Source organism: Aulonocara sp. 'chitande type north' Nkhata Bay, linkage group LG9 (genome assembly GCF_057382095.1).
Source record: "Aulonocara sp. 'chitande type north' Nkhata Bay isolate Kocher_YH1m ecotype deep benthic linkage group LG9, A_spYH_male_GT1.1, whole genome shotgun sequence".
Classification (NCBI taxonomy): Eukaryota; Metazoa; Chordata; class Actinopteri; order Cichliformes; family Cichlidae; genus Aulonocara; species Aulonocara sp. 'chitande type north' Nkhata Bay.
Genome location: NC_141352.1, coordinates 25,485,092 through 25,506,771, shown reverse-complemented (window position 1 = coordinate 25,506,771; position 21,680 = coordinate 25,485,092). Strand labels below are relative to the sequence as shown.

The following is a 21,680-nucleotide window of genomic DNA, read 5'->3' as shown; positions in this document are numbered from 1 at the left end:
TTCGGCTACCCACCACGGATAACACACTATGACCAAATGAATGTGTGGTACATTGTTTTGTTAAGTAACTGCGTGGCCTTCTCAAACCTGTTTGCTTTCCTGCTATTTTTCATCATTCTTCCATCTCCCCTCATGCCTCTCACCCTGGAGACTTTGGTTCTTTCTTTTGTTTTGGATTTATTGGATTAACTTTATTGGATTATTTTGCTGTAGCCACTTTTCTGTAGCCTCACTGTCAAAACTTATTTTGCTAAACAAGTCTTTTTTCAGCCTCACTAAGTTAATTAAATGTCTTCTTTTCACCTTACCATATTAGAGTAATCTATACAAAAATACACCTAAAATTCCCACAAAATCTGAAATGCCATTATTTAGTTACTAATACTGCTTTGTATTTTTATTCTTTCTGACTGTATTACATTTAGGTTTAAATGAAAGGTAATATGCTTTCAATGTGGCCTTTTGTTTTTTGTTTCAGTCTTTCTAAAAGCTGCAAGGGAAAGTAAAAGTGTTAGTCTCCAGACATGGACGCCCAAGTCCCAGCATCCCAGCACTACAGTTAAGTTTTTGGTCCAAAAGTCTTTCCATGACACAGTTTGTATTTTTTTTTCTCTGTACACCAACACAGCCAGCCATATTACCTCATTACACTGGAACTCTTATACCGCCTCCAGACCCTTCAGAATGGAGAATCAATGATTGTCACAGTTCTCACAGGTCCTTTCACTTCCTTCCAATTGGTCAAAAAAGAGACAGAGGGCACATACGACATGCAGATGAAAAGTGTCTCGAGACACAGAAAGCATTTCCTTTAGAACAGAAGGACTGTTTACACCAATGTGATGTCGTAAGTATAAGAATACAGTATTTACAATGAAGATTATTCCTGTTGCTTTAGTTTTAGTTTGATCTAAATTATGCTGAGTATACATACATAAAGTAATAAGAAGTGACATTCTCTAAGACATGAAAATCTGATTTTTGAGGTATTTCCATTTTGTGTTGTTTACTATTCATTTGTATGATTTTTTTTTTAATTCTCAGGATTATCTATGATATTTAAGCTTACTGTACGACTGTACATTACATTTCTGGTTGGTTGGATTAAGCTTTCCTGCTTGTTATTTTAAAATGGATCTTGGAATGGATGAGGAACAAAGCAATTTAGAAAGAGGAACAAAATGTTGCAAACCAGACATTATTTTCTTGACGCTGAGCATCATCAGTTTCCTTGTTCCTGTTGAAGGATTTTCTTTGAAGACTTGCAGAATCAGCTACAGTACGGCCATATGTATCAGGAGTAAACTCAGAGCTGTTCCTGAAGATATTCCCTCAACTGTGACAGGCCTCGATTTAACTTCTAATAGAATTTCAACAATACATGCATCAGACTTCAAAGATCTACTAAATTTGACTAAGTTAGACCTTAATAGCAACAACATTTTACAGATAGAAAGCGGTGCGTTTGCCAGTCTAAGTTCTCTTGAGACATTAAATCTAAATAATAACAAACTTGTTACACTGGGAGAAAATGTTTTTGATGGCTTGAGTTGCCTCATTGAGCTAAGAATTAATCAAAATCGCATTAAACAAATGGCATCCACATCTTTTAAGTCCATGACAAGTTTACAACTTCTGGACATTTCTCATAACAACCTGCAACACATTACAAAAGTTCAATTGATATTGCAACATCTGCCACATCTACGGGAGCTGGTAATAAGCAACAATGATTTAACCACTTTTCAGTCATTTGAACTGACAAACAAATCATTAGAACTTCAGTACCTTGATTTGTCGAAAAATCCCCTCGCAGTCTTCAGGATCACTGCCGATGTTTTTCCAAATCTCACCTGGTTTAAAATTGGGAGCCCAGCCAAAAAGATATGGGACGTGCAAAACAAGACATTTCTTAGTCGTGTTACTACTCTTGACATTAGTGAGCTTCATTTGGGTCTTGGGGACATGGAAAGGTTGTTAGAGTCAGTGAACTCATCATTAACTATTCTGAGAATGAATGCAATGACACATAACCTGACCACACTGATCAACATTTCCTGCACCATCCCAACAATGAGGACTCTGCAGCTTCGAAGCAATAAGCTCAGCTTTGTTAATGCATACTTGTTTAAGTTGTGTATTAATGTAACGGAGTTAGTTTTGACAGACAACAAAATAAAATACATCCATGATGATGCTTTCAGATCCCTTAAAAACTTAAGGATTTTAACGCTGAGTAAAAACAGGCTTCCACTGGTTCCAGCTGCAACAAGGAATCTACCAACTCTTTCAGAGCTGGATCTCAGCACCAATAACATCAGCACACTGGACTGCCATGATTTCACCAATCAGACAAAGCTCAGAAAGCTTTATCTTTATCAGAATTCAATCACAGCTCTGAAACCATGTCTTTTCAAGGATTTAAAAGGATTACAAACTCTAAAATTACAGACAAACCAAATAACTAAATTGAACAGTGCTTTCAAAGAACATTTGCCTGAACTTAGATACCTGTATTTAAATATAAACAAACTCACTGCTATCAAAAAGGATGAATTTAAAGGCTTACATTCCCTCCTGAACTTGTCATTACACGAAAATCAAATAGAAATTGTTGATCATAAGAGTTTTGTAGGACTGACAAATCTTACCTGCCTTTATCTACAACGGAACTCTATTAAACAAGATAAACTACAAAAAGGTATTTTCAATCCTCTGATCAATTTAAGAAGACTTGATTTGAGTGAAAATCACATCAATTACAATGAAAGTAGAAATTTGCCTGATCCTCCATTTTCTCAGCTGTCCCATCTAGAGGAACTGCTTGTTTTTTCACAACACCACAGGTTGCATAGTTATCTGCCTGGGAACTTTTTGCAAGGTTTGACCAGTCTTTTGAGTTTCAAAGCCAGGAATATCCGTATTGCGTCTCTGGACAAAGACACCTTTGTTTACACGCCACAGCTGCAATTACTTGAACTTTCTTCAAATGAACTTAAAGAACTCCCTTCAGATCTGTTTTTCCCAATTCCAAACCTTAAAAGCCTTTATATATCCAGGACAGCTCTTTACTCTCTAGAGTTCCTTAAAGATGCCAACCTCACAAAGCTGGAGTTTCTACAGGCAAGACAGAATTTATATCCAGTTATCCGCAAAGAAGATATAAAATCCCTACCAGCTCTGACTTATCTGGACCTTCAGGGCAATGGATTCACCTGCAACTGTGATAACAGCTGGTTTCTCTCGTGGGCAATAAATGACAGCAAAACTCAAGTTTATGATGCATATAACTTTACGTGCAACTATCCACAAGAATTCAAAAGTAAGAAGCTGTTGGACTTGGACACCCGCTTCTGCTCAGTTGACATGGGCTTTATTTGTTTTCTCTGCACCACATGTGCAATCCTATGCTTGATAGTGGTGTCCTTCACTTACCATTTTATGAGATTGCAGCTCGTCTATGCCTATTACCTGTTCATAGCTTGGTTCTTTGACAAAAAGCACAAAAACAAGAAAACTCCTCATCAGTACGACGCCTTTATCTCCTACAACACCCACGATGAGCCTTGGGTCATTGACAAGCTCTTACCAAAACTGGAAGGAGAACAGGGCTGGAGACTGTGCCTACACCATCGAGACTTTGAACCAGGTAAGACTGCAGGCTTGAATTCAAAGTTAAATGGTGATTTTTTGACTTGAAAATGTCTCTCAGTTAGCCTGTTTTTGCCCATCACTTCATTCCAGATTAAAAAAAACTATATATAGAGCAATTAAATCTAGAACATTAGTTTTGGTGATCCTCAACCTACTTGTCCAACAAAGTAAACATTTTCTTTCTTTTATTTTCTGTTTTTCACATTCAGACACCCTAGTAACTACATTTTAATTTGTTAACACTACTACAGTAGCTTTGCATGGCCTCAATCAAAGGTTTATCGGTGTCAGTTCAATTAGGGGAGATCATTTGAAAGTAATGAACATGATTCATTGATACAGTAAAATTAATCAGTGTATTTGGTGATTAAACATCAGTGACCTGTCATGGAAGAACAGAATCCCATTAGTGACAGGATTCAGGGCAGGGCCCCCTGGAGTCTAGGTACTGGTGTTTTTCCTCTGAGAGATTTGGGCAAGGTCGAGATAGGGAGGAGGTGGGTTGCACGGAACAGAGTCTGAAAGGAAGACTGGTGTTAAGCATAGATTTAAACCACACAGAGCGGTGGTTGACTGGTTCAAAGAATGCAAGCAAGAAGATCAGGTTGCACAATAAGGATATCAGTATTGAGAGTGGCAGTGTGGGAAAGTTGTAGTGATGCAATAAACAGACTGGCAACCCAACACCCAGGACAGCAGGCAGAAGCATGACAGCAGATCTTCCTTATTTAAGTTGCATACAGTTTAATTTACATTTTAAAAATTGCTATTATAAAATTTACCATTAATTAAAGGTCAGTGGCTTTACAGCAGTGATGCCAGACAGTATAAAAGCTCTGGGTTTGAACCCGCTAGCTCGGGCCTGTCTCATTGGAGGTTTCCTGTAGCACCCTCAAACATTGACGTAGGATGTAGAGTTATAAAAAAGGGTTTATTCTGGTCTTGACAACCCATGAGAACAGGTCGTGGACGAAAACAATAAAACAAAAAACATCACATCAAAATGCACTCTTGTACTTGGTGCCAATCAATCAAAAGTCCTTAATAACAGAAAATAAAACATTTAAAGTACACAAACCTTGTTAGCTGACATCCAGGAGGGACTAAATAGTCCTTTGTAGCCTTATTATCTTATTCTGCATCTTTTTTCTCACTTATTTCTTCTCTTTTTCTAACTTTGAACATTACTTTCTCCATGTGTGGAGCTAACCATAAGCTGCAGCATGCAGACACCATGTGTGCTAGCAAAAGAGTGGCTGGGTGGAGACCCAAACTGCAAACAACGCTACCCTCCATAGTTCACCACCAGAGGGTGCAAAAGAGCAAAATCTGGACATACAGCTCAACAAAACATCAAATGCAAAAGATCTTTACATTACCTGTTCTTCCTATGCATGTGTGGATTCTTCAGCGTCTCCCACATTTCAAATACATACATTCAAATTCACTTTAACTAATAGGCCTCTGTGAACTAAAAAATGTATGGATAGGTAGTGAGACTACCTAACAGCAGATACCTGTTGGAGTACTTTTGATAAAAGTTGTCATTGTTGTGCTTGAAATTGCAAACGTTGTTTTGAACTGCATGTTCAGATATTTTTCTTTCCCTCCCCTACATCTAGGATGGTGGGGGATGCTATTAGCTATGGTGTTTAACTGCAGACAATTGCATGTAAGGTACTGGTTCGCTTATTTAGTAAGGAATGTTTACTTCCTGCCATGTATGGGCTCACCTGTGCTTGTATATGGTGGACTGTTAAAGGAGTTAAGCCATGTACAGGGAAGATGACCCTTTTATGACCAGCAGGAAGTCACATATACAGAGACACACATGCACACACGCACACACACACAGTGCCTTAGCTTTTATGACGTACCATATGGGTTTTACAATGGTTGTGTGTCACTGAATAAAAGGCTGCGAGGGGACGCTGGTTTTTAGGAGTTGGCTGGGATCAGGGGAGGAGCTTTCAGTTCCAAGATCCTGATCCGACCGGCTTCCCTTGCAAGTTGAATGGTCTGAGCTCTAAGTGTCTTGCTTTGTTCATGGGGATAAGTCTCTGAGTCAGCGAGTGCAGACCTAACAATACCTCAAGATACTTTCATATGTACTCCGGAGGGTGTCACCACAGTACTTACATGACCTACTGAGGACAGCCACTGAGTGTAACATTTTCTCTTCTCAGGGAAGCCCATCATAGATAACATCATGGATGCCATTTACGGAAGCCGGAAGACCATTTGTATTATCAGTCACAAATACCTTGAGAGTGAATGGTGCTCCAGAGAGATCCAGGCAGCCAGGTAACCTGTTGGCTCCTTCAGGCAATGTATCGTACATACAGTGGTATGTAGTGTGACTTTGTAGTGTATCTAGACTCATGTGTAGATACACTACACTTAATTAAGACAAATATCTAATCATCCAATCACAAGTCAAGCATGTAGATATGATCAAGCTGAAGTTCAAACTGAGCATCAGGAGGAAAAGTGAGTGAAAGTGGCATGGTTTTTTATTTGAGTGTTTCAGAAACTGCTGATCTACTGGTATTTTTCCCACACAACCATCTCTGGGGTTTGCAGAGAAAGGTCTAAAAAGATAAAATATCTATTGAGTGAAAGTTTTCTGGGTAGAAATGCCTTGTTGATGGTCAGAGGAGAATGAGCAGACTACTTTAAGCTCATATGAATTGAACAGTAACTCAATTAACCACTTGTTACAAACAAGATATGCAGAAGAGCATCTCTGAAGGCACAACACATTTGGCATTAAAGCACATGGGAGTAAGAAGAATTTGAACTAATTTGATTGAAAACACTCATTTTGTCCCTCTGCGAATTATTAACTTATCATGGTGGAGGGCTCCGTGTGCCCCAGGAATCCCAGGGGCTATGTCGTCAGGGGCTTCTTTTGTCCCCTAGTAGGGTATCCTATGGCAAATTGGTCCTGGGTGAGGGACCAGACAAAGAACAATTCAAAAACCCCTATGAGCAGAAGATCGAGGTAATAGTTCACCCTGCCGTGATAGGGTTACGGGAGCCCCACCCTGGAGCAAGACCCAGGAAGGGTGCCCAAGGGCATCTGAAGGCTGGGCCTGGGGCATGGGGCCCGGCTAGCCACAGCCCAACAGAGGTACATGGGCACACCCTCCAAGTGTGTGTGTGTGTGGGGGGGGGGAGTCCCTGGCAGACTGATCCCTACCTACCGAGATTAGTGATTGGGACATGCAATGTCACCTATCTGGTGGGGAAGGAGTCTGCACTAGTGCGTGAGATTTAGAGGTACTGGCTTTTTATTTCCAGGGGTCACCTCAATGCATTGGCTTGGGCTCCAGAACCAGTCTCCTGAAGTGACACTGGGCTTTGTCTCACTCTGGACTTTCCCTAAGTGAGAGGCGGCAGGCTGGGGTGGGTATGTTAGTATCCCTGTCAGCTTGCTGCCTGTATACTGGGTCTTGGAATGGGTCCTGACTGTCATTTGCGGTCATGCACCGAACAACAGAGTACCCAACCTTCTTGGAGACTGGGGACGTTGAATGGACTACAGGGAGTGCAGAATTATTAGGCAAGTTGTATTTTTGAGGAATAATTTTATTATTGAACAACAACCATGTTCTCAATGAACCCAAAAAACTCATTAATATCAAAGCTGAATGTTTTTGGAAGTAGTTTTTAGTTTGTTTTTAGTTTTAGCTATTTTAGGGGGATATCTGTGTGTGCAGGTGACTATTACTGTGCACAATTATTAGGCAACTTAACAAAAAACAAATATATACCCATTTCAATTATTTATTTTTACCAGTGAAACCAATATAACATCTCGACATTCACAAATATACATTTCTGACATTCAAAAACAAAACAAAAACAAATCAGTGACCAATATAGCCACCTTTCTTTGCAAGGACACTCAAAAGCCTGCCATCCATGGATTCTGTCAGTGTTTTGATCTGTTCACCATTAACATTGCGTGCAGCAGCAACCACAGCCTCCCAGACACTGTTCAGAGAGGTGTACTGTTTTCCCTCCTTGTAAATCTCACATTTGATGATGGACCACGGGTTCTCAATGGGGTTCAGATCAGGTGAACAAGGAGGCCATGTCATTAGTTTTTCTTCTTTTATACACTTTCTTGCCAGCCACGCTGTGGAGTACTTGGACGCGTGTGATGGAGCATTGTCCTGCATGGAAATCATGTTTTTCTTGAAGAATGCAGACTTCTTCCTGTACCACTGCTTGAAGAAGGTGTCTTCCAGAAACTGGCAGTAGGACTGGGAGTTGAGCTTGACTCCATCCTCAACCCGAAAAGGCCCCACAAGCTCATCTTTGATGATACCAGCCCAAACCAGTACTCCACCTCCACCTTGCTGGCGTCTGAGTCGGACTGGAGCTCTCTGCCCTTTACCAATCCAGCCACGGGCCCATCCATCTGGCCCATCAAGACTCACTCTCATTTCATCAGTCCATAAAACCTTAGAAAAATCAGTCTTGAGATATTTCTTGGCCCAGTCTTGACGTTTCAGCTTGTGTGTCTTGTTCAGTGGTGGTCGTCTTTCAGCCTTTCTTTCCTTGGCCATGTCTCTGAGTATTGCACACCTTGTGCTTTTGGGCACTCCAGTGATGTTGCAGCTCTGAAATATGGCCAAACTGGTGGCAAGTGGCATCTTGGCAGCTGCACGCTTGACTTTTCTCAGTTCATGGGCAGTTATTTTGGGCCTTGGTTTTTCCACACGCTTCTTGCGACCCTGTTGACTATTTTGAATGAAACGCTTGATTGTTCGATGATCACGCTTCAGAAGCTTTGCAATTTTGAGACTGCTGCATCCCTCTGCAAGATATCTCACTATTTTGACTTTTCTGAGCCCGTCAAGTCCTTCTTTTGACCCATTTTGCCAAAGGAAAGGACGTTGCCTAATAATTATGCACACCTGATATAGGGTGTTGATGTCATTAGACCACACCCCTTCTCATTACAGAGATGCACATCACCTAATATACTTAATTGGTAGTAGGCTTTCGAGCCTATACAGCTTGGAGTAAGACAACATGCATGAAGAGGATGATGTGGACAAAATATTCATTTGCCTAATAATTCTGCACTCCCTGTATGTTCAGCACCTCCACTGCTGATTGATGCCTGTTGTGGTGGTAACAACTAAACCAAATGGTTGACACCAGAGTTAAAGGAAACCATCAGGCTAAAGAGGGAGTCCTATTGGGCTTAGTTAGGCTGTGGGACTTCGGAGGCCACTGATAAGTACCAACAGGCCAACCGGAACACAGCTCTGGTAGTGGCTGAAGTAAAAACCCAGGTGTGGGAGGAGATCATAGAGGTCATGGAAAAAGACTTTTGGACTGCCTCAAAGAGAATCTGGCAAACTGTCAGGTGACTCAGGAGGGGAAAGCGGTGCTCAACCTGCACTGTGTATAGTGTGGTCGAGTACAGCTGACTTTGACTGAGGACAGTAGATGGGCAGTAGAAGGAATACTTAAAGGACCTCCTAAATCCCACTGACACGTCTTCCTTAGAGGAATGGGATGAACAGGACAACTTATCTATCTCCGAGGGTGAGATCACTGGGGCAGTGAGGGCCGCTGGAGTGAATGAAGTTTGCCCTGAACTCCTGAAAGCTCTCGACAATGTTTCATGGAGATCAGGGTTTTGTAATCTGGATTGGCAAACTGAGATGGTGGTTACCATCTTCAAGAAGGGGAACTGGAGGGTGTGTTCCAACTACAGGTGGACACTCCTCAGCCTCCCTGGGAAAGTCTATACCATGGTACTGGAAAGGAGAGTCCCTTTTTTATTTGAACCTTGAATACAGGAAGAACAATGTGGTTTTTGTCCCAGTTGCAGAAAACTGGACCAGCTGTTTACCATGCACCCTCAAGGATGCTTGAGGGTGCATGGGAGTTTGCCACTTGGGTGGTCTCAGAATCTCATCTCTGCTTTTCGCAGCTGATGTGGTTCTGTTGGCTTCATCAGGTGACAGCCTCCAGCTTACACTGGAGCAGTTCGCAGCTGAGTGCGAATGGGAATCAGCACCTCCAATCTGAGGCCATGGTCCTCAGCCGGAAAAAGGTTTCGTGCCCACTCTGGGTCAGGGACGAGTTACTGCCCCAAGGGGAAGAGTTTAAGTATCTTGGGGTCTTGTTTACGAGTGAGGGGAGAAGGGAGGGGAGATCAACAGACTGATTGGTGCTGCAGCTGCAGTGATGTGGACGCTGTACTAGTTCATCGTGGTGAAGAGAAAGCTGAGCATAGAAACGAAGCTCACAATTTATCGGTTGATCTACATCCCTACCCTCACCTATGGTCACAAGCTTTGGGTAGTGATCACAAGAACGAGACCCTGGATACAAGCAGTGGAAATAAGCTGTCTCCGAAGGGTGCCTGGCCGCTCCGTTAAAGATAGAGCAGTTCGGCCATCTGGGAGGAGCTTAGAGTAGAGCTGCTGTTCCCCCACATTGAAAGGAGCCAGTTGACATGGTTTGGGTATTTGACAAGGATGCCTCCTGGGTGAGGTGTTCTGGGCATGTCCTACCAGGAGGAGGCCCGGGCAGACCCAGGACACACTGGAGAGATTACATCTCTCAGCTGGCCTGAGAACGCTTTGGTATTCCCCTGGACAAGCTGATGGGGGTGGCCGGGAAGAGGGAGGTCTGGGCTTCTCTACTTAGGCTGCTGCCTCTGTGACCCAGCCCCAGATAAGCAAAAGAAATTGAATGAATGGATGGATGGATGGATGGATGGATGGATGCATTTTTGCTGGGTAGAAAGGGACAGATCTAGAGGTTTGAGTGACAACTCAGTTATAAGTAATAATAAAAATGGCATAATATAATAATATATTTAAAAAAGCTTTTTCTTGGAGCTCATTCTTTTCAAAACTGAACTTCTTTTTTTTTTTATTACACTAATTTGTTTAGAAAATGTTCTGATAACTTTTTCAAATGAAATTTACAATTAGTTTTCATCACCTAATGAATTAACAGAAAGGCAATAATTCATATGAAGGAACTGTTAGCCAGCAATAAACAATTGGCATACTGTCACTGTAATTCTAGTTTAAGTTATATTCTTGGATTTGTTGTTCTTCACGATTTTGGTTCTCTTTATTGCGATATATATATTAGTTCCTTGGCTTTAGGTTTCTGTTACTTTGCCTTCCCAGTGTTCAACGTTTCATGTCTAGTCACTCTTGTATTCATGTTCCCCATGTCTCTTCAGTCATGTCTCGTTGCCTCAGTGTCAAATCCGCATCTTTGTGAATGTTTCCTGTACTTTGATAGTCTCGTGTGCTATGTGAGATTTTTCAGTTTTGCTTCCTCCCAGTCTGGTTATGTCTGATTACTCCCAGATGTGCTTTCCTCCTGTGTCTAATTCCCTCCTTATTCGCTTGTGTATTTAAGCCCTGTGTTTTGCTCTGCCTGTCGTCATGTTGTCCCATGTGCTGTGACTTTTTCTGTGTTTTTTCACATCCCTGGTAATAGCTAGCTCCCTGTTTTCTAGTCTTTTAGTTCTTTGCCTTCCAGTTTAGATTTTGTTTTCGTGAGTTCCAGGTTTTGTTTGCAATAAAAGTTGCCTCTTTGAGTTCATCCCTCTATTTCTGTCAGTCCTGCGTTTGGGTCCCGCCTGTCCCACGGCACTAAACATGACACATATTACGGTTCACTTCCCCATTTATGTGATTGCAGGTTTTCTAGAATCCTTATTGTTTTACCTAGTTATTTACCTTTCAATTAAAAAAAAACATTGATAGTAGTTTTTACCACTATATGCCTTGCTAGTCAGAACTGAATAATATTTGAAAAAGCAAGTATTGCAAGTATTGCAATTAACCTGTTTAGTGGCATTTAACCTGAACCTTTCAAACTGGCATGCATAAAACTTCTTAAAAAAATTTTTTCCAGCTTTTATTCTCCTCCTTAATGTGTTATTATTTGTTTTATTTTATTCTTTCGAATCAGTTTTGTGTCTTTGTCTTACAATGACTTCAGGAATTCAAGACATAAAGCACTTGAGTTTCTTTTTCTCCATCTTTAGTTTTCGTCTGTTTGATGAGCAGAAGGACATACTTATCCTGGTGTTTCTGGAGGACATTCCCAGCTATCTGCTGTCTCCCTACCACCGCATGAGGAAGATGTTGAAGAAGAAAACCTACCTGAGCTGGCCACGAGCTGCAGAGAACACAGAGTTGTTCTGGGAAAAACTCCGGCAGGCTCTAGAGACCAGTGAAAATCCAGAAGCGGAGCTGTTACTTCTCACTGTGTCAAACACGCCATGATGAAAAGGAAATATAAAGTAATTGTTTAGCAACAAGTGTAATTCATAGTTTTTGAGATTCATTTGCTTCAATACCAAAGGCGCAATACGTTTATTTGAAGTATACACCTTGTTGAACATTTTCACAGCGCTCAATTTTGAGTTTTTTTTTCTTTCCAATCAGTTTTCCTGTTGTTTAACAGAAATTGAATGTCACTTGAAGTGTTTGAAAATCAGTTGACCAGCTTGAATACAATCCAAGTTACTTAGTTACCGTAAGTTTTTGAGTGTCTGAGCTCTGCCATTTCACATCTGATAATAACAGATGCACATTTAATGTGCCTTGAAAAAAAGGTCAAAAGTCAGCCTCAGTGTGCTATCCGGTTGTTCAGTCTGACGTCACTAGCCGTGTCTGGGTCTAAACTCCGCTGCAGGTCCATATATCACTGTGGCATTACTGAGAGTTGAAAAACTGTCTAAAGTCTTTCATCTTTAATAAAATGATCAGCGTTCTGCTCTACCAGGTGTAACAATTGAGTTTAACATCCAGGCATCCATGAAAACGGAATTTATGACATTTAACGGAGTTAGAAGTTAGCAGGGAGTTAGCTCGCTAGCTTCTATCTAAATACAATATAGCATGTCCTGACTGCGGGGTTTTGGAAACAAATTAAAACGTACAGCTCTGCTATCACTTCCAGCATAAATGAAGACAGAAAACTAAACAGCAGTGACATTTGTAGGGTTACTGAAGTTGGGCTAGCTGGTATATAATGATGTGCTACGTGACCGCTAGCGACACAGCTATGTTAGCATAATATAAACAAGCTAACTTTTTTTCCACTCGATAAAAGTTAACGTGAGTGTTCTCGGTGGTCAGAAACAAATGTAATCGCATGGCAGGATGCTGTAAAAGGACCAAACTTCAGCCAGGAGAACAACTGAGATAATCCATCCACAATACGAGGTTAGTCATTCATATACTGCTGCATGGGCTGGGCTGTAGTTACATACTAAGGTTTTAAAAACTGAGCTTAAATAAATGATTAGCGGTAATAAAAGCCGAGGGAGGTCAACAGTGATCACTGACTGTTTTAGGAGCTTTTTGAGATCAAATAGAAGAAAATACATAACATTAAACATGTTAACAACACAAAAACCATATTAAACGCAGACTACTTTAGACCCGGAAGTAGGATTCGTCGCGTCATCACTGAACAACCGGATTACCAGGCCATGATTTTATTGTAAATTTGTTTGTAATTATTTCATGATAGTGAGTTACCATGTTCAGATATTTCTGTAATCTTAATGTGTGTATTGTTTCTGCACAAACTGTTTACATTTTGTTTGAAATAGAAAAATGGAAGAAACAACAAATAAAACGATATTCTGTCTTTGATGAATTCATTGTAGTTTGCGGTTGATTGGGCTATTACAGAATCACACTTTTAATCTTCACTTTAGTCTTAAAAAGATACTAGAATATTGTATGATATAAACATACAGGAACAGCAAAAATAATGTATACCTGTAAGTAGAGATGGACCGATCCGATATTACGTATCGGTATCGGTCCGATACTGACCTAAATTACTGGATCGGATATCGGAGAAAAATAAAAAATGTAATCCGATCCATTAAATATCACGAAAGCACCTCACAAAACTTGCAACACGCCGTAACTCACCTCAGAACGTTAGCACGTTGGAGCAGTATGCATCACGTGATAGAGCGGCTGTGGCATGCGGGACCTGTCGGTGGTCTGGATAGCATGTGGAGCTTCGCTAGCAACCCGGCATTTCATCTCCGACAAAGTTATCCCCGAGAGAAGTAAAGCAAGTGTGTAAGTCCATCTCTGAATGTTTGTAAAGCATTCCTGCGTTAAGCTTAACAAACGATATATGGAGCGACTGCCTCTTCTCACTGCTACTTCAATCATGAAACTGCTTAACGATCAGCTGATTGGCTTTTCTGTCGCGAGTCCGTGTCTCTAGTTTGCTTTTGGCCCACTTTGCACCAGAAAGAGGAAACCAGCGGCTGAACAACAGCAGCACGTTTAAGCTTGATCAGCTGTTGTTAGAATGTATTTAATATTACTTTCTACTCGAGGATCTTTTTCTACGTGTCATGGTCCCTGTGCCCTGCTGGTCAATCCTCTATTGGGCAATATGTTTGTGGTTTGTTTTCTCTCTCACTCTCTCTCTCTCGCCACGGCGATGCTCACTGCGGGCTCCCGCTGCTGGCCCACACACCTGCTCATCACCACACCGGCCGCTGATCCCAGCTGATTACTGCACTACTTAGATGGCGAGTCTGCACTAGTCTTCGCTGGATCGTTGAACTATCAGCGTCAGTCAAACTTGTGTATCTGCCAACCTGTATTTTGAAAGCCCTTTGTTATTATCCCGCTAACCCGACCTTTTGTGTTTAGATCGTTTTTGAACCGGATTCTGAGAGGAGTGACTGAGGAGGAGTTTTTGTACAGAAAGTGTGGAGCACCTTTTCCCCTAACCCTGTTTCCCACGGACCCTGGCGACCCGGACCCTTTTCCCCCTGCACATTGTACATAGCCACTTGGTGATTGTGTTCACTGTGAATAAACGCACTGTTCTTCGCTTAAAGGGAAACCCTGGCCTGCGCCTGAGTCTCTTTCGGAACCCTTAACAGAACGATCCAGCCATTATGGACTCAGCAGGACAGGACCCCGCAGGACAGGACCCCGTGGGCCGGGCTCTGGCCGCCCAGGAAGCCGCGCTGGTCCGCCATGAACAAATGCTCGGGCAGCTACGGCAGGATGTCGCCGCATTGACCCTGGCAGTGGCGCAGTTAATACCGCTGGAGGGAAATGCGCAACCAGGGAATCCCCAGCCGCCCAGCCCGGCTCCCCAGGCGGCACCGCCCGCCGTAGCGTCAGGTAGCTCACCGCGGGTCGGTACGCCGTCTGACGGACCTTTACCCACACCGGAACCATTCTCGGGGGAGTCTGACAAATGCGCCGGATTTTTGGCTCAGGTGTCTCTGACGTTTCGCGAGCTGCAGCGTTTTCATGGCAACGATGGAGCGAAGATAACTTATTTAGTTCAACTTCTGAGGGGCCGTGCACTAAAGTGGGCCCAGGTTGTGTTAAACTCTGATCCTGTCATCACCTACGCTGACTTTCTCTCCAAGTTTAAGAATGTGTTTAACCCAGGCACCGGGGCAGAGGCCGCTGCTCTCCGTCTCCTCAACTTCAAACAAGGTAGGAGAAGCATGTCTGATTACGCTATCGACTTCTGGATTCTGGCAGAAGAGGCAGGGTGGAATCAGGAGGCGCTACGGAGCACGTTGCTGAACAATGTCAGAGAAGAATTAAGGGACGAGCTAATCATGCGTGATCTCCCTGCCTCCTTTAATGAGCTAATGTCCCTGTGCATTAAGGTGGATGAGCGGTTACGGGCTCGCCGGTCGCAGCGGAACTACAACTTCCATGAGGCTGCGGGAGTCTCTGGCACCGGCGCCATGGCGGATGCCGGCCCCTCCCGGACTCACGAGAGCGGGGACGGAGAGGAACCCATGCAGCTGGGCGGCTCCCATCTCACCGCGGCGGAGCGTCAGCGCCGGATTACCGCCGGTGAGTGCCTCTATTGTGGTCACAGGGGACATGTTGTGGCTACCTGCCCTTCGCGGGCAAAAGGGCGCGCCCGCCAGTGATGGTAGGAGTACTGGTGGGCGAGCTGAGCCAGGAAGAAGCTCCTCCCCGTTTAACACTACCGGCCACGCTTTCCATTCACTCTAAGAGCCGCTCCCTATCGGTGTTAATCGACTCTGGGGCGGAACAAAACTTTATTGACTGTCAGTTAGCCCGGCAACTTGGGTTACTATTGGAGCCCCTGCCTCATGCATTACGTGTTACGGCATTGTCAGGTCAACGCCTTCCAGACATCACTCTGGTGACGGAGCCTGTCGAGCTCACCCTCTCTGGTAATCATTCTGAAGAAATCTGTTTTTTGGTGTTTAAAGCAACTCGCACTCCACTAGTTCTCGGCCATCCTTGGCTACAACAGCACAACCCTCACATAGATTGGCTAAAGGGGCGTGTCACTGGGTGGGGGGAGGACTGCCACATGACCTGCCTTAAAGCAGCCTCGCCTCCAAGCGTTGAAACGCCCTCTTCTGGGGTATTGGAATCAGCTGATTTAACTAATGTGCCCTCTGTTTATCACGACCTAGCTGAGGTGTTTCAAAAGGCCCGCGCCCAGTCACTCCCTCCGCATAGACCCTATGACTGTGCTATCGAACTGCTCCCGGGAGCTCCTTTACCCACCAGTCGGCTATATAGCATCTCACTTCCAGAACGAGACGCTATGGACAAGTACATCACGGAATCCCTGGCTGCCGGCCTCATTCGGGCCTCCACCTCTCCAGTCGCGGCAGGCTTCTTCTTTGTCGAAAAGAAGGATAAAACCCTCCGGCCATGCATTGACTATCGCGGATTAAACAACATCACAGTAAAGAATAAATACCCTCTGCCGCTCCTCAGTTCTGCCTTCGAGCTCCTCCAGGGGGTTACTGTTTTCACCAAACTGGATTTGCGAAACGCATACCATCTGGTTCGCATCCGTAAGGGCGATGAGTGGAAGACCGCCTTCAACACCCACCTCGGCCACTTCGAGTACCTTGTCATGCCCTTTGGTCTCACTAACGCCCCTGCGGTGTTCCAAGCCCTGGTGAACGACGTGCTCAGAGACTTCATTAACCGTTTTGTTTTTGTCTATCTAGATGACATCCTGATCTTTTCCAGAAACCAATCCGAGCACGAGACCCATGTCAGACAGGTCCTGCAACGACTCCTCGAAAACCGATTGTTCGTCAAAGGAGAGAAGTGTGAGTTCCACGTCTCCACCGTTGCATTCCTGGGGTACATAATCGACCAAGGAAACCTCCGCCCGGACCCTGTAAAGGTAAAAGCCGTTGTTGAGTGGCCGGAACCTCCTAATAGGCACCAACTGCAACGTTTCCTTGGATTTGCCAACTTTTACCGGCGGTTCATTCGGGACTTCAGCCGAGTTGCCTTGCCGCTGACCCAGCTAACCTCTCCCAAGCTTCCTTTTCAGTTGAACAAAGAAGCTCAGGCAGCTTTCCAAGAACTGAAGAAACGATTCGCCTCAGCCCCCATCCTGATCCAACCCGACCTCACGCAGCCATTTGTGGTCGAGGTCGACGCGTCCGACTCAGGGGTTGGAGCGGTTCTGTCGCAACGGAAGGACGGTAAGCTCCACCCTTGTGCCTTCTTCTCCCGCCGTCTGTCCCCTGCAGAGAGAAACTATGACGTCGGGGATCGGGAACTGCTGGCGATAAAACTAGCCCTGGAGGAGTGGCGGCACTGGTTGGAGGGCACGGCTCAGCCTTTCCTCGTCTGGACAGACCACAAGAACCTGGCATACCTACAATCAGCTAAGAGGCTCAACGCTCGACAGGCCAGGTGGGCCCTGTTTTTCACCCGTTTCCACTTTTCCATCTCTTACAGACCCGGTTCCCGGAATGTCAAACCCGATGCCCTGTCCCGTCAGTTCTCAGTCTCGGAGGACACCACTGAGCCCGCTCCCGTTCTCCCCGCCACCTGTGTCGTGGGCGCCATCTCCTGGGGGATCGAAGCAGCCATTCGGGAGGCTCAGGTGTTGGAACCGGATCCGGGAGGCGGGCCAGCCCAACGGCTCTACGTCCCTCAATCAGTACGTTCTCAAGTGCTTCAATGGGCCCACACTGCCCGCTTTACGTGCCACCCAGGGGTCCACCGCACTATCAACTTCCTCCAGCGCTACTTCTGGTGGCCCTCTCTGACTAAAGATGCTCGGGAGTACGTCTCCGCCTGCGCGACCTGTGCCCGGAATAAACCATCTCATCAGCCGCCCGCTGGACAGCTCAATCCCCTGCCGACTCCGTCCAGGCCGTGGTCCCATATAGCTTTGGACTTTGTAACCGGACTGCCGCAATCAGCAGGCAACACTGTCATACTTACCATCGTGGACCGTTTTTCTAAAGCTGCCCACTTCATAGCTCTACCCAAGCTTCCCACGGCCATGGAGACCGCACGACTGCTTACCCGTCATGTGTTTCGTTTGCATGGGATCCCGGAAGACATTGTGTCTGACAGAGGCCCCCAGTTCACGTCTGGCGTCTGGAAGGAATTCTGCTCCTCATTAGGAGCAAAGGTCAGTCTGACCTCCGGTTACCATCCCCAAAGCAACGGTCAGTGTGAGCGAGCTAACCAGGAGCTCGAGGCAATGTTGCGGTGCACAGCGTCCTCCAACCAGTCCATCTGGAGTGATGAACTACCCTGGATTGAGTACGCCCACAACAGTCTGACTTCCTCCGCCACTGGTCTGTCTCCCTTCGAGGTCTCACTGGGTTTCCAGCCGCCTCTCTTCCCCTCTGTCGAGGGTGAGCATTCTGTGCCATCTGTCCAGGCCCATCTACGGAGGTGCCGACGAGCTTGGCGGGCCGCACGGACGACGTTGCTGCGCACGAAGGACCGAACCAAACAGACCGCAGATCGCCGCCGCACACCAGCTCCAGCATACAGCGTGGGACAAAAGGTATGGCTGTCCACGCGCTTTGTTCCTCTCAGGACTGAGTCCAAGAAGCTCAACCCAAACTTCATTGGTCCTTTTGAGGTTTCGGCGCTGATCAACCCCGTCTCTCTGAAACTCCGGCTGCCCCGCAACATGAGGATTCACAATGTGTTCCACGTCTCCCAAATCAAACCTGTACAGAATAGCCCCCTGTGCCCTCCGTCCAGGCCCCCTCCGCCCGCCCGGCTTGTGGACGGCTTGCCCGCCTATTCCATCACGCGGATTATGGACTCTCGCCGCCGCGGGCGTGGCTTCCAGTACCTTGTGGACTGGGAGGGCTATGGCATTGAGGAGCGATCCTGGGTTCCGCGGGCCGCTGTCCTGGACAAGCGTATGCTGCGGGCCTTCCATCTGTCTCATCCTGGTAAGCCTGGTGGGTCGCCGGGGGGCTCCCGTTGAGGGGGGGGTACTGTCATGGTCCCTGTGCCCTGCTGGTCAATCCTCTATTGGGCAATATGTTTGTGGTTTGTTTTCTCTCTCACTCTCTCTCTCTCGCCACGGCGATGCTCACTGCGGGCTCCCGCTGCTGGCCCACACACCTGCTCATCACCACACCGGCCGCTGATCCCAGCTGATTACTGCACTACTTAGATGGCGAGTCTGCACTAGTCTTCGCTGGATCGTTGAACTATCAGCGTCAGTCAAACTTGTGTATCTGCCAACCTGTATTTTGAAAGCCCTTTGTTATTATCCCGCTAACCCGACCTTTTGTGTTTAGATCGTTTTTGAACCGGATTCTGAGAGGAGTGACTGAGGAGGAGTTTTTGTACAGAAAGTGTGGAGCACCTTTTCCCCTAACCCTGTTTCCCACGGACCCTGGCGACCCGGACCCTTTTCCCCCTGCACATTGTACATAGCCACTTGGTGATTGTGTTCACTGTGAATAAACGCACTGTTCTTCGCTTAAAGGGAAACCCTGGCCTGCGCCTGAGTCTCTTTCGGAACCCTTAACACTACGTAGCTAACGCTGGTAACTGTGCAGGGGCGGATCTAGCAAAGTTTAGCCAGGGGGGCCGATAGGGCATTAACAGGGAAAAGGGGGCACAAAGACATACTTTTCTTTCTTATTCTCAGTTAAAATGTCTAGCTTTTAATAAATAAGTATCTGACACCCAAAGTTTTAATTAGATGTAAAATGAATAGAAGTCAATTACTGTATATAGTGACTATTAAGTCTAATATATATATACACCCTAGTAAGCTATAGTACTTTTTCCTTTGGGAAGGTACCATCTGTGCAGTCTGCAATTTTGTTGAAGAAAGATGTTGAATCTATTTAATATTTCTTGAAAAATAATAGATTTCTGTGCATTTTTTTTCACACTGCATCAAATTAAGGTTGATTACGTCGATTAAGCATCATGAGGTGGAGCGTGAGGGGTGGTTCCCTATTTTTTATTTATTTATTTTTGTTGTTGCTGGGAGTTGGAACCCTATTAGTTAGGTTGCTTAATATTTATGCTAAGTACTCTTTAAAATACCAGAATAGGGAGGATGGTGTAGGTTTAAGTTTATTAGATTGATCAGTATTGCTGAACTATGAAATTTGTTTTTTTTTTGCATACAGGTATAACAGAATAGCTTTAGTGTAGTTGTTGTTTTAAACTTGAGTATGAACTTATACAAAATGCAGCAAGATATTTAAAAAACTGTTTTATTGATTAAAAAACACACTATATCGGATTCATATCGGTATCGGCAGATATCCAAATTTATGATATCGGTATCGGACATAAAAAAGTGGTATCGTGCCATCTCTACCTGTAAGTAAGGACTCAGATTTGACTCTAAGTATTCTAGAGTCAAATGTGAGGCCATCTGTCCAACAGCTAAAGCAACCGGACAAGGATCCCAAGCACAGCAGCAACTCTACAACAGATTATAGCAAATTATTGCAATGATCTAAACCGCAATCCAACTTTAATGCAGGACTTTGTGAATGCTGTTTTCAAAACCTCAGTGACCTGGGCTGTAAGGTTGTCGAGAAGAGACGGTAAAAGTTACTCTACAATATTGTGAGAGACTGATAAACTCAAACAGAAACGTATTACCTCAAGCTATTACTCTTAAAGCTGATTCTACAAGCTTTTGAATCATGGGGTATACTTTTTAACACACTTCTCCTCCATTTTGGCTTCAAGTTTTGTTAAGTAAATAATGACACATTGGAATAAGTTCAGCTGAGGCCATAACATTTTGTTATGTCCTGATATATTAGAAACATTACAACTGAAAAAGGATGTACCTTCTTCCTCTTCTTCTTCTTTCAAATATAACTTTACTTTTTTTTTTTTTTTCCTACGGGTGTTGCTGAAATTTTTTTCAGAAAGTGTTTTGTAAAAGTCATGTGCTGTCCAATAAATATTTTATATAAACAATTGTTTTAACTAGTTTTGCATAAGAAATTATTTACGATTTACAATATTAATTACATTATCACACCTTCATGATTTTCTTTTTTTTGCATTGTTGTCATAGTATTATGGACAACAGACATTTCATGACACAAAATGTATAAATAGCAACAGAAAACTGCAGCGTCTAGTTTAGTTCCCCCTTTAGAGATAAAAATACACACAGTTTCACAGAATTTGGCCCCTTTCTGAGAAATTGGAGCATATTTGTCACTTTGTGACTTAGTTTAAAATAATTTTTTCACAGGCCAGTTTCTTTCTCAGCACTTACATAAGAATATTTATAAAATTCCTAGCACAGATCAAATAAATAGTATAGGCATAGTATATCCAAACACGGCCATTAAAAAAGCATGAAATATAATGACATAATGGCAACTTTGTAGCTTGAGAGTTATAATCCTGAATGCTCATGAAATGTCTGCATGCTGTTAGTGTTTTTATGGACAAACAAGGGATATGAAAGATTGTCCAAAACTGTAAATGTAATTCCAGCTTATTTCAATCTGGTGCATTCCTCCATTAACCCTTTAGAGCCGATCAGAGCGGGAACGCTCTGTTTTGCGTAACTATTTTTAAATCCCAGTAGCACTGCAACCACGTAAGCTAGCGCAAAAAAATTTTTTGCATATGAAACCGGAGGAGTTGTACTTACATCTTATGCCATCAGCTTGTCCTAGGTCACGGTTTCCTTCCACATAAAGCTTTGCAAAAACTGCATAAAAACCGCTT

At 44.1% G+C, this 21,680-nt stretch overlaps 1 protein-coding gene across 2 annotated transcripts; it reads left to right on the top strand.

Annotated features, from left to right (window-relative positions):
• Positions 1–852: 852 nt before the first annotated feature.
• On the top strand, positions 853–13,288 carry LOC147322242 (uncharacterized). 2 transcript variants are annotated; one of them, XM_086306716.1, is made up of 3 exons: positions 853–3,649; positions 5,841–5,958; positions 11,702–13,288. In XM_086306716.1, the coding sequence occupies exons 1-3, from the start codon at positions 1,132–1,134 to the stop codon at positions 11,940–11,942; spliced, it is 2,877 nt and encodes a 958-aa protein (XP_086162842.1). In that variant the 5' UTR covers positions 853–1,131; the 3' UTR covers positions 11,943–13,288. The 2 variants fall into 2 exon arrangements, with proteins under 2 accessions (XP_086162842.1, XP_086162843.1); XM_086306717.1 differs by having other exon boundaries at positions 11,724–11,915.
• Positions 13,289–21,680: the final 8,392 nt, after the last annotated feature.

What these genes read in the sequence shown, in the direction of transcription:
- LOC147322242 (XM_086306716.1), top strand. Translation starts at nt 1,132, where the DNA reads ATGGATCTTGGAATGGATGAGGAACAAAGCAATTTAGAAAGAGGAACA. An exon ending in CCATCGAGACTTTGAACCAG is followed by an intron (nt 3,650 to 5,840) that starts GTAAGACTGCAG and finishes TTCTCTTCTCAG; the next exon opens with GGAAGCCCATCATAGATAAC. An exon ending in AGAGAGATCCAGGCAGCCAG is followed by an intron (nt 5,959 to 11,701) that starts GTAACCTGTTGG and finishes CTCCATCTTTAG; the next exon opens with TTTTCGTCTGTTTGATGAGC.